We start from the raw sequence: 12,902 nt of genomic DNA on the forward strand, positions 1-12,902 counted from the left end.
TGTCTAGAATTAGATTTCCCATTCATTAAGCTGGTAAGGCCAGAAAGAGAGTCAGAACAGACCACCACATTTAGTGGCTGAAACTCATCCACCCACTGAAGAGCCAACTGTATTGCTATCATTTTTGGTGAGTAAACAGATAAATGACTAGATGTCCTTTTCCCTATTTTACAGTCAAACTGAGGAATAACTACTGCTGCTGCTGTATGTCCAGACTCTGGATCCTTTGAACTGTCAGTATAGATTTGTATACAATAATAATACTCTTGATCTATATATTGCCTCACTACCATATCCTTAGAAACCTATCTTTGTTTGTCATTTATTTTTTTTCCAGCAACTGTAAATCAACTGATGGCATTGAAAACATCCAGGGAGGTAACACTGGCATTGCCACTGTTGGGCTTACTTCAACATTGAAAATTCCCATTCGGTGAGCCTCATTATTTGCGTTCCATCCGAAACTTGCCAACTGTGAACACTCATACTCCCAACAGTTGTCCAGAACTTTCTTTACAGGATGACTATAACTATGTCCTTTTATTGATATCCAATAAACCATTTTCAATTGTAACCAGCAAATTTCCAAAGGCATTTCTCCCACTTCCACTTGAAAAGCAGCTACTGGTGAAGATCTGAATGCCCTTCCCAAAGTCTTGGCCTTCCTGACTTTTTCCAGTAGAAGAGGGCTGTTGTGCCTCTAAAAAAATAGTTGATTCTGACAGCAGTTTATATTTTTAGCATGATTTATTTTATAAATGTGATACTAGTTTTTAATCAAATGTATATTAACTGCTCAATCTAAAAAAGTAACAAAAGTAATGTCAAAAGCGGTGTTACGGGTGAACGGTCTTACATTATATTTCAAAATAAAGGTCCTGTGCAATTCCTCTGCAGGCGGCAGGATGACAGGTTAAGCTTAGATCACTCAAAATTATCATGACAAATTCAGACCCTAAACTGCAAGAATGTTATCATTATTACATGGTAATCATTATTACACGATAACATCGTAACATGTTACATTTCATCATGACCATTTAACTTTAACTTGAACCATACAAAGAATTGCCAGTCCTGGATAAAAAAATAAAATAAATAAAAATAAAAAAAATAATTAAAAAAAAATAATAAATACAGAAAATAGTACTTATTGTTTTTAGAATATTTAATATTTATTTAATTATATGTTTTGCAACACAAAATAAATAATAATAATAATAATAATAATAATAATAATAAATATATATATATATATATATATATATATATATATATATATATATATATATATATATATATATATATATATATATATATATATATATATATATATCTTAAAACTAAGATTGGCTGTTTATAATTCCAGAGTAAATTACATTATAAGTAAGTAATTTATTTATATACAGTATCATAAAATGTTGAATATAATACTCAACACAGATTAACATACTTTTCACTTTTTATTTGAACTATACAAAGAATAACTGTTTAATAAATAATACAAATAAAAACAACTTTTATAATTAGAAAATTTAACATTTATTTAATTATATGTTTTGCAACACAATATTTGGGAGAAACTCTCTTAAAACCCAGGTGGGTTTATATGCAATTAATTATATATATTACACATATTACAGTATAAAATGTTAAATGTAATGTCCAACAGAATTAATTTTTAACCTGTGGTTTTACTTTTCATTTGAACCATACACGAGTAGCAAGTGGATTGTTTTTATAATAAATAAATAAATAAAGAAGAAGAAGAAAAAAGGATTAGTCATGACATTTAGCATATTCCAAAAAATATAATGTAAATGAATTTCAGTATGTAATTTTTTGTGTATTTATGTATTATTACTTTTAAACAATATTTGGAGAAAGTATTATCCCGAACAGGTCTAATAAAACCCAAGTGTGTTGCTTATAATTCCAGAGTAAATTTAATTCGATGTAATTAATTATATGTAACGCATATATTACAGTGTTCTAAAATGTATATAAAAATATAAAACAGCATGAATGTTTAACCTGTGATTTTAATTTTCATTTGAACCATAGCCGTATGATTCCAGAGTAAAGTTGATCAATTCAATTCAGTATACACCGCAAATGCAATAAAGGATTTATTTATTTTTAAACACATTCTTCTTTATTCTAACCGGAAACAACTTCCAAGACAAAACACGTCAGACTGTCGCGTTCCAGAACCGTCAATGACGCACTTCCTGTGACGCAGTGAGATTTTAAAACATTGTCCTTCTCAGTAATGGCGGCTTCGTTCCCTGCGCCTTCCGTAAATCACAATAAATGGTACTTCACACGCGAACAAATCGAAAACAGCCCATCTCGCCGAGCGGGACTTGATCCCGACAAAGAGCTCTCGTACCGACAGCAAGCCGCGAACCTGCTGCAGGACATGGGACAGCGACTCAACGTGTATCTTTCTCTTTCTGTGAGGCGTCGTTTCTCTGTAGCCGCTCAGAGGAGACTGAAGCCGGTTTGGGCGGCATGGGTGGTGTTGAGTTTCTCCATTATAATGTCCTGAAAACACTTATGTATACAATAAACACGCCTTTGCATGGTGAATTAGTGGAGCGTATTGAATAAAAGTTTGGTGTCCAAATATGTGGGTTTTATGCTTAGTTTAGGCCTCAAGGCCTAGTTGGAGGTGTCTCCCCTACTAAACAATAGCGCTGCCGGTGTCACTGATCTCCCCGCCATTATTTTGTTGATTATGTGATTTGTTTACGTTCACTTGCCAGACTTGTACATCTGTTGTCTAGACCATTCCTGCATATGTCTGGTAGTACAGTTCTGAGTAAAGACATGGCTTGATTTGCCCTGTTGAATAGAAGTTCTACTCTGGACTCAGGAGATATTGTAATTTTTGGAGTAGAATATGAGCTTTCCTGCATTGTTTCTTTTTGTTTTAGGTTAAATATGTGCTTACTTTATCTTAGATAAATGTGTGACATTTAAATATGGTTTGTCCTTGTGCAAGAGTGAGAGCTTTCACTTTCTATCTTTGAAAAATAGTGCTGATGGGAATCAGTTGGATGTTTTGTCTATTGCTGGAATAATGCATATATCTGTTATATGTGAATTATATCCTCTAACCCTTAAATACAAGGATGTAACCAAATGTTCAAGATTTATTGGTTATCGACATTATGCAACAAATGCTGTCGATTGAGCTCAACTTGTATTGAGCCCAGACCATATTGAACTCACTGTCATTGAAAAACACATATTGATTGACCTCTGACCTGTCTCACATCTCTGATCTTATTGTGATTGTTCATGTCAGTAGTTGTGGTGTTGTCCTTTCATGATTGTAATATGTCAAAACTATTATAATCCTTAACTTCAGATGAACAGGTCACAACTTACAATAAACACTGCCATTGTGTATATGCATCGGTTCTACATGATCCAGTCTTTCACCCGCTTCCACCGGAATGTAAGTGCCCTCTGCAAAAGGTGTCTTTGAAATAGCTGGCTGCATCGATCTCTATCATAACCTGTTTGTTTTGTCGTATTTCTCAGGTGATAGCCCCTGCAGCTCTGTTTCTAGCAGCGAAGGTGGAGGAACAGCCTCGCAAGCTGGAGCATGTGATTAAAGTTACCCATGCATGTCTGAATCCTCAGGACCCGTCGCCGGACACTAGGAGTGATGTAAGTAATGCACTCACAATGTCAGTCTGTAAATGGTGTGCGATTACCTTGAAAATAAGAAAACAAACACCCATGAGTGTGAGTGGTTCCACGCCGAGCGAGCCAAATTAAAATCATGCAGGTACTTCATATTTGGTTTGATTTTTAAAATGTAGCTGACAAGAGAATGGTTTTTATTTTAATTTTTTGCTGCACTGATTTATATATATATATATATATATATATTTTTTTTTTTTTCTCAGGTGCTCGAGTGGTGGATTTTCATTTTTCAAAGTCTTCAGTAAATATAGCTATGTTTTTATTTTTAAGATTTATTTAATTTTTTGGCTTTAAGGAATATTCCGGGTTCAGCACACGTTAAAGGGATTGTTCACCCAAAAATGTATATTCTCTCATTTACTCACCCTCATGACAGCCCAGATATGTATAACTTTCTTTCTTCTGCAGAACACAAATTAAGATTTTTAGAGTAATATCTAATCTCTGTAGGTGCATACAATGCAAGTGAATAGTGGCCAGAACTCTGAAGGTCCAAATATCCATATTGAATCAATCCGTACGACTCTAGTGGTTTGATCAATGTTTTCTGAAGCAATCCAATTGGTTTTGAGTGAGAACAGACCAAAGTGTAATTCCTTTTTCACAATAAATCTTGACAGAAGTTTCCTTGGCAAACGTGATTTCAAGCTTGATTATACTTGTCTTCCTATAGTCCCATCTAGCGCTCTGCACATGCGTCAAGCACTAGAAAGTGTAATCGAGTTTGAAATCATGATCATGCCTAGAGACAGCAATGGCAAAATACAGTGGAAAAAGTTGTATGGATTACTTTTTTGATGCCTTTATGTGATATTTGGACCTTCAGATTTCCTGCCACCATTAACTTGTATGGACCAACAGAGCTGAGATATTTTTCTAAAAATCTTCATTTGTGTTCTACAGAAGAAAGTCATACACATCTGGAATGGCATGAGACTGAGTAAATGATGAGAGAATTTTCATTTTTGGGTGAACTATCCCTTTAAACTCAATTAACAGCATTTGTGGCATAATGTTGACTTCCAAAAAATTTAACTCATCCCTCCTTTATTAAATGAAAAAAAAAAAAAAAATCTAGGTGACAGTGAGGCACTTGCATTTGAAGTGAAAGGGGCCAGTCCATAAATGCTAAATGACAGTTGTTTCAAAAGTAAAGCTACAAGACGTAAACATAATACAGTACTGTGCAAAAGTCTTAGGCACATAAGATGTTTCACAAAAACATTTGTCTTAAGGTGGTTATTTATATCTTCAGCTTTAGTGCGTCAATAGGAAATATACATTTTAGACTCCCAAACATTACTTTCGTAAATAGGAATGATCAGAATAGAAGAACATGTAGCCCTACAACAGATGTCATGGCCCCCACAAAGCTCCCCACTGAACATCGAGTCAGTCTGGGATCACATAAAGAGACAGAAGCAATTGAGGCAGCCTAAATATATAGAAGAACTGTGGTGAATTCTCCAAGAAGCTTGGAACATCCTATCTGCCAACAACCAAGAAAAACTGTGTCCAGGTGCACCTAGGAGAATTGGGGCAGTTTTAAAGGCAAAGGTGGTCACACCGAATATTGACTTAGCTTTTTTTATGTTTACTGGAATTTGTATGACATTAAGTGATAAATGAAAACTATTTATGGCATTATTTTTGAAGACATCCTCACTATGCAAAATTTTTCACTAGTGCCTAAAACTTTTGCACAGTACTGTATGTGTCGACATGATTATAGTGTGATAAAATTGCTTACTAATCGTATCTGTGTAAAGTCATATCCAATTTTACCAATTAGTTGTCATGACAACAAAATCCTATAATCCCAGTATTGGATATAATTTTGTACAAATTAGGTTAGTAAGTGTTTTTATCACACTAAATTCATGTTATCATTTATAGTGTTTATGTCTTGTTGTAACTATACTTTTAAAACAATGCAAACTTTAGCATTTATGGACAGGCCCCATTCACTTCCATTGTAAGTGTGATATGTGAGGAGAGTCAAAATAATTTTTATTGTAATCAACATAATGCAACAAATGCTGTTGTTTGAGCTTAACTTGAATTGAACCCAAAATATTCCTTTAAGGAAAATTATTTACACATGCCTCAACTGATTTCAGACCATGTATGTTTGTATCAACTTATCAAACATATCAGTTTTTATAAAAATCACAAGTACCAATGCATTAATCTTAAATTTGCTTTTCCTTTGAACAGGTTGTATAGCCATTTTAGTATGAGGAACAATATTATTTCTATCCAGTCTGTACTTAAGCACTATCATGTTCGGCAGAAGCAAATTCATTTTCTTCCTCTTAGGTTGGATATTTATAATCTACAGACTTTTTCTGTCATGTTAGTACTATTGATATGCCTCTTACTGTCATACTGTTGAATTGAAGGGCATAGTTCTGTATATGTCGAGATGCTGATTGGCTTGGTGCTCAAAGAAGGTCATAATAATTTGAAAGCGAGTGAGCGTGTAGTCCATGACCAAGAGACCATGTGAGTAACCTGCCTGTCCTCTCAATCTCAGACATACCTGCAACAAGCCCAAGACCTGGTCATTCTTGAGAGCATTATACTCCAGACCCTGGGTAAGTTGGAAGGGTGAGAATGGGTCAGTGAATCACCATATTATTAGATGCATCGAATAACCACATTTACTCACATTCGCTGCTTATTCACAGGATTCAACTGGACAATTACAAGCTCTTCATAAAGAGCTATTGCTACTAACTAACCTTCGTCAATTTGTTGTTTCCATGTTGACCTGACAATGCAACCCTTCCTGTGTGCAGTTTTACAGTGGTACAATTTACAAATATTTGAGCATTTTGTTTTGGGTGCATTTGTTTTTGGTTGGTTCTCCACCAGTTTGGCTGACATTTATTTTTCAAAAATGTTCTTCTGATGCCCTTTAATGGACATTTCGTTTGGAATTTTTTTTTGACTAAAACCAAACTGCCTGCAGGTAATTGCATGGAGCCTGGCTCAAAGGTATCCCACCAAACAAACACAGGAAGATCTGCGTCTGTGATTCGCTCACTCATTAATGTGTATCGCATGTAGCGGGTCTTACCTGAAGAGTCAAAGCCCTTCATTGCAGTTCAAATAAAAAATTAATAGTCTCTATCTCCCATTCTCTCTGCTTCTTTGCTCTGCTCCCTCCAGCATTTGAGATCACCATTGACCATCCACACACACATGTTGTCAAGTGTACCCAACTTGTACGAGGTAAAAAAACAACAACTGCTTCCTGAATTGTGTGGATTAGATTTGTGGATTAGCACTTTTCACTTCTGCTCAAGACCTTTCCTTTGTTGTTCCAGCGAGTAAGGATTTGGCTCAGACCTCATATTTCATGGCAACCAACAGGTATGTTAATTTTTATTCTTTTTAGTATGTATGCTACTATACTTATACTATTTTTGCATTTTACAGTATGCAAAAATTTTCTGTTTGCATGGAAGATACCCTGATGACCTACAGCAAGAGATGCTGTATCCTAAAATGCGAAGCACATCGCTTGACCTTCCATTTGCATTGTGATATGAAACATTCCTTCTTGGCTCATTATTTGAACTGACAGTTTAAAATGCAAAATTATAAATTTTTATCTCTGAGATTATAAATGGACTGCACTCTCTGATTTTAACGTGTAACAGTGAGATTATGTGATAGGTGTAGCACACGGCTGTTTGAAATGTATTTATACTATGTGTACTGTTTCACATACAATTTTTAAACAATAATTGCTTGTATACAGTTAATACTGCACAATATTCAGCAAGTAATACACTAGTATTCCAGTCCAAACATTGCCTATGAAATAGTCAGTAGGACTGGGTATTGATAAAGATTTCCTGATTCAATTCTTAAGCTTTCGATTCCAATTTGAATTCGAAATTGATTCATATGGGTGTATATCTGTTACAATGTCCATTTTGCTTGCATTTGAAAGAAATTCTCTTTCTTATTTAAATATAAAGTGATCTAACCTTCTAGGTACAATTCCAAAATATTAGTTTTACAAATTATATTTTATCATTAGTTATTCATCATATTGGTCACATTTTAGCTGTTTTAAAATGTTAAAATTCAGTCTATTCTATCAATAAATGTCTTGAAAGTGCATATATTATGATGCATTTATATTGTTTTTACATATTTAAAGTTTACTTGCATAATTTGTACTATTTACAAGTTTTTACATTGATATAAAGAACAAATCTGTGCTGTCTCTTTAAGACTACCGGCATCAGCCAGTGAGCACATATAACGAGAGAAGACATGCATGATTTCTTTAGTGTATTTATGTGTGATTAGGATTAAATGTGTCTTTTTTTGTTGTTGTTTTTAATCAACAACTCGCTGTATAGATCTGAAAGGGTATTAAAAGAAAGATTATTCAAAGATAAATGGATTGTGTGGATCTCGTCTTTGGACACACATTACACAGAACAAGTTAAATCAACCTTTTACTCTCAACACAGTGAAAGGATCTCGATGCTAATAACTTCTTTGCCACTAAACTGCTCAAACACAGCCAGTGGCTAATCACAGAAATGTTTAGTAGAATAGTGCAAAATTTGGTCGCATATGCAGGTGATTTACTTGCATTGTAGAGGATTGCCACATAGAGTAAAAGATCAATCTTGGGATTTAAAAATCGATATCAAGATCATTCAAATGAAAAATCTATATTTTTACCCAGTCCTAATAGTCAGTACTTGGTCAGAAATGTTTTTATTAACTTTTAGATTACTGTAATACTAAATTAATATTATGATTTCTCATAAATATTTTGTGTTGTTTCTCCTGTGTGTATTTGGTGACCGTGGGTGAACTCGTCGTTGCAGTCTCCACTTGACAACGTTCTGCTTGCAGTATAGCCCACCCATTGTAGCTTGTGTTTGTATTCATCTGGCCTGTAAATGGTCCAACTGGGAGATTCCTGTTTCCACAGACAGCAAGCACTGGTGGGAGTATGTTGATTCCACAGTGACCCTTGAGCTGTTGGACGGTATGTAAATTTGTTGTACTTTATTGTCTTTGCAGTGACCCCTGGAACTTTTAAAATGTTGTCTTCTAAATAGAGAGGACATTTAATGCTAGAAACGTGGTATGTAAAGTTATAGCTTTTCATACGTTTAGCTTTTCATTGTTCAAAATGGCATAGTTTATTTGGTTCAGTTAACGTTTTGGCATTTTTCTGGAATTTTTCATAAACAACCACTATTTAGAGTGCAGTGTTTATCTTATGCTAAGTTTCAGTTGTATCCAGGACAAGAACCTTGAACTTTTTAATTAATGGGTCCTTTGTCCCAAGTCCTAAAAATTTTGATAATGATTTGACAGAGCTCACTCATGAGTTCCTGCAGATCTTGGAGAAGACACCCAGCCGCTTAAAACGCATCAGAAACTGGAAAGTAAGTCAGTTTGCCTGCGTTCTTATGTCTGGTTTAATGTAAATACAGTGTCCCCAAAAAGTATTTGAACACTTAAGCCACACTTAAAAATGTTTCATTGCTTAGATAACAAAATATCAATCCATGGGTCATCTGCAAAAAAATGCTGCTAGAACTTGTCTGAAAGTAACTTCACTTTTCGGAGTTACACATTTCACTATTTGCAGTTACGGTACTTTTAACCAAAAGATCATTTTTAGTTACCGTATGAAGACAGTTCCCCTCAGTTTCACACAGGTGTAATTCATCACATTAACTATAGACATCTTCCACTAATGTTTAACAATCATAAAGTGTCTAAATATGTTTATTTTTCATTTTGATATGTTGTTTTATGCTTTAAAAGCTAACAACTACTTTTTGGGGATTTTCGTTTTTTCTGCTTGATTGTGTTTTTGCTGTCTATCTTGAGAATAAATGTAAAGTCTTTATTTAAATGTCACTTGGTTTGATATTTTGTTATTTAATGCAATGACATCCATACATTTTAAGCATGGCTTAAGTGTCCAAATACTTTTATACAGATCAACAGAATAAAAGGTTTTGCACTGGTTTAATGCCAAGCTGCTTTAGCTTCTGGTTAATGACGCATAGTTTTTTCAAAAATTGCATCCTTATTTTCTCTTTTTTTTTTTTTTTTTACTCAGGCTGCAGGTCAAACCGGCAAGAAATCAAAGGTTCAAGAATATGATCAGTCAGATGCCATTATGAGCATGATCTCTATGGCAGCATCTGACAGCACATTGGCTGGGCTAATGAGCCTTTCCGACGCTCCATGCGGTTCCTTGATATCTTCGTCAGCAGACGACCGCAATGCTACAGCTTCATCCCAACACTGGCAGCCTGCTGTCAAGGAGCAGCAGACCACTAATGAGCTCCAAGCACCTGCTAAGGTGGTGTCTCTGAACGAGTATCGGGCAAAGCATGCTGATGAGCTAGCAGCACAGAAGAGGAAGCTGGAGAACATGGAGGCCAGCGTGAAACAAGGTTATGCCACTGCCACCCAGGCCCTCATGAACCAGCAGAAGAAGGAGAAACACCAGCAACAGTCCAGCTCTGGGTCATCAGACCTGGGAAAACCCTCACCCATTGTCCTGAAGATCCCATTGGACGAGCAGTCGGTGCGGAACCCTCTGAAGATGCGCTTCCCTGTTCCAGGCAGCCAATCGGCAAGTGGTAGCAGTCGAGGGTCCGAGCAGGACATTAAGGTGCGGATACGGGTTCCAGAAAGACGAAGTGGATCTGGAGAAGATGGGAAGAGTCGAGAGAAGCACCGAGAGCGCTCCAACCACCACCACCATCATCATCACAATCACCACCACCACTCTTCCACCAGCAGCTCTTCATCTTCCTCATCTTCCTCATCCACTCATAAACATTCAAGTTCTGCCAGTGCTTCTGGAAGTAACAAAAAGGTCTCAGGTGACTCTGTGCGAATGAGTTCTTCGTCATCAAGAAAAAGGACGCATATGCTGGAACCGTCTGCTGGTACCCACCCTTCAAAAGTCAGCAAATCCTCCAGGAACTCTTTTCAGTTACCCCCGCTTTCTACCCACTCGCTGGGTCTTCCGTCCGACATCCTCCCCTCACTGAGCCTTTCGCATCATCAGGGAAACTATTCGCACTCCAAGACGGACAAGGCTGACACCAATGGCCACAACATGGGCAGCCAGTCGAATGAGTTTCAGGACACTTTTGACATGTTGAACTCATTGCTCAGTGCGCAGGGGGTGCAGCCGGCACAACCACAAATGTTTGACTATCGCACTCAGTACGGAGAGTACCGATATAGCAGTAGCACTCGCAGTGGAACCCAGCCCCCTCCTCTACCATCAGAACCGCCTCCCCCATTGCCGCCACTGCCCAAATAAACCCCACGCCCACTTCTGCTCACAGCATCCATTCTTGTACGCTGATTAGATCAGTCGTCTTTGGTATACTGGGTTCCTCTTGTGCGTCCAACATTTAGTGATATTCAGTTTGACAGCAGAGTAATGTAAGGCAAAAATGTGTACCTACATTTTCAGCTTGGTAAATCAGCCACCCCCCCCCCCCCCATGTTGTTTTTCGTTTGTTTTGTTTCGTGTGATTGTGTGTGCGAGTGAGTGTGTTCAGGACACCCATCTGTGGCAATAATGGTAAAATAGAACAAAATATTGCAAAAAAAAGGATAATAAAATGTTATTTATTGAAAAAATATACATACTATTTTTGATGTTGCTCAGTTTTATATCAGCGCTATGTCTAACAGAAATACAGTACATAATGGAAAAAGGGTATGTATAACTGAACGAGAGGGACCTTTGTGTCCTCTTTAAAAAAAGTGTAAATTCTAATGCAAAAAGAAAAGTTTTTGTCTTGCTAACAATGTATGTGTTTTTTGTTTTTTTTTATCAAGTATGGTATTTATTATTAGCCTTTTTTGAAACTATAGTTATTAGCAGTCGTTGCTTGAATGCATTGGACGATATCTGGATTTATTTTTATACTGTTGTAACCTGTTTCCCAGTCTGTATTTACTTGATAAGTCGTGTATGTTTTGAAAATGGATCCCCGTATTTGCATTAAAATTTACATTTCTAATATATAAATAGTCACTGAAGTAATGTTATAATTTTGTTTGGTATATATTTGTGGTCTGTTTTGTAACAAATCTGCTTTATATTAATTCTGTCAATGACTGAAAATTCACATGAACTATTTTTACATTTTTCTGAAAACAAGAATATGCCTAACTTAGGAAGTATGTCTGGTGGATCTTGGATTTTAGATTCCGAGTTAGATGCAGTCATTGTTTTAAATGGTTGTAGAGTATCGCACTCATTTATATTACACTAAACAATATGTCCAGATTATACTTGTTTCAATTTTATGTATTTATTTTTTTTAATAACTAAGTCCAAATTGTTGCAGTTTCAATATATGGACATTCGTCATATTTGTCATGGACATTGACTTATATATGACGCTTAATGCTAGGGTATACTTAGTTTTTCCGTGTGCCATTCTATCTCGCGCACAGGCGAGCACTCAGCCTTTCAAAGTATACATACAGACTTGCTTGACGCACACACACAGTGACTGCTTTGTGATACTCTTTTAGCACAGTTGATCCGCAGACTGTCTGCGTGCAGCCTAGACGCGTGGACAGTCTGCGCGTACTGTGCGCAAGATGTACCGGCATGCGGAAAAACAAAGTATACTTTGGCCTTTAGTTGGAGTAGAAGGCAAATTTGATTGGATATGAACAAAAACAAGGCTGTGATGGACTAAAGTACAGTCTGTTCAGTATGTCGTACAGTTGTGTCGGGGTACAGGGTGTTGTTCGCTCAGTCGTCAATACATTGAAAATATGTCAAACTTTTTTTAATGTTTCTGAATGACAATAAACAACAGTACGACATTCAATTGAATCTGTCAGTTTACAATTTTCCTTTTTTCAATATACATATTTTTATTTGTTCTACTTGTGTTTCATGAATGAGGCCCATTGTACTGTACTTTTGTCCAGTCTGTAGTTTCACTGCCTCATTTTTGTCAAATTAAATATGTCATCTACTATTATGTCTACAACTGTCATCCATTTGTTATAAAAACTTTGACACTTGAAGATTGAGTGGCAAGCATGCTGACCATAACATAAAAATGCATTCATGTTTAACTGTTGTAATTTTTCTTTAAACGTCAGTCTCAAGGGCATTTTGGCAGACT

At 36.1% G+C, this 12,902-nt stretch overlaps 1 protein-coding gene across 5 annotated transcripts; it reads left to right on the top strand.

Moving 5' to 3' along the window:
• Positions 1-2,233: 2,233 nt before the first annotated feature.
• On the top strand, positions 2,234-12,753 carry LOC127419087 (cyclin-T1-like). Of its 5 annotated transcripts, none has more exons than XM_051660178.1 (10): positions 2,235-2,442; positions 3,385-3,466; positions 3,553-3,681; positions 6,257-6,317; positions 6,895-6,957; positions 7,032-7,098; positions 7,194-7,268; positions 8,583-8,746; positions 9,082-9,152; positions 9,839-12,753. In XM_051660178.1, exons 1-10 carry the CDS (start codon positions 2,273-2,275, stop codon positions 11,060-11,062), a joined length of 2,106 nt encoding a protein of 701 aa, XP_051516138.1. In that variant the 5' UTR covers positions 2,235-2,272; the 3' UTR covers positions 11,063-12,753. The 5 variants fall into 5 exon arrangements, with proteins under 5 accessions (XP_051516142.1, XP_051516138.1, XP_051516139.1 ...); XM_051660179.1 differs by having other exon boundaries at positions 7,053-7,098; XM_051660180.1 differs by lacking the exon at positions 7,194-7,268.
• The last annotated feature ends 149 nt before the right edge of the window (positions 12,754-12,902 follow it).

The sequence above is a fragment of the Myxocyprinus asiaticus genome, chromosome 28 (genome assembly GCF_019703515.2).
Source record: "Myxocyprinus asiaticus isolate MX2 ecotype Aquarium Trade chromosome 28, UBuf_Myxa_2, whole genome shotgun sequence".
Lineage (NCBI taxonomy): Eukaryota > Metazoa > Chordata > Actinopteri > Cypriniformes > Catostomidae > Myxocyprinus > Myxocyprinus asiaticus.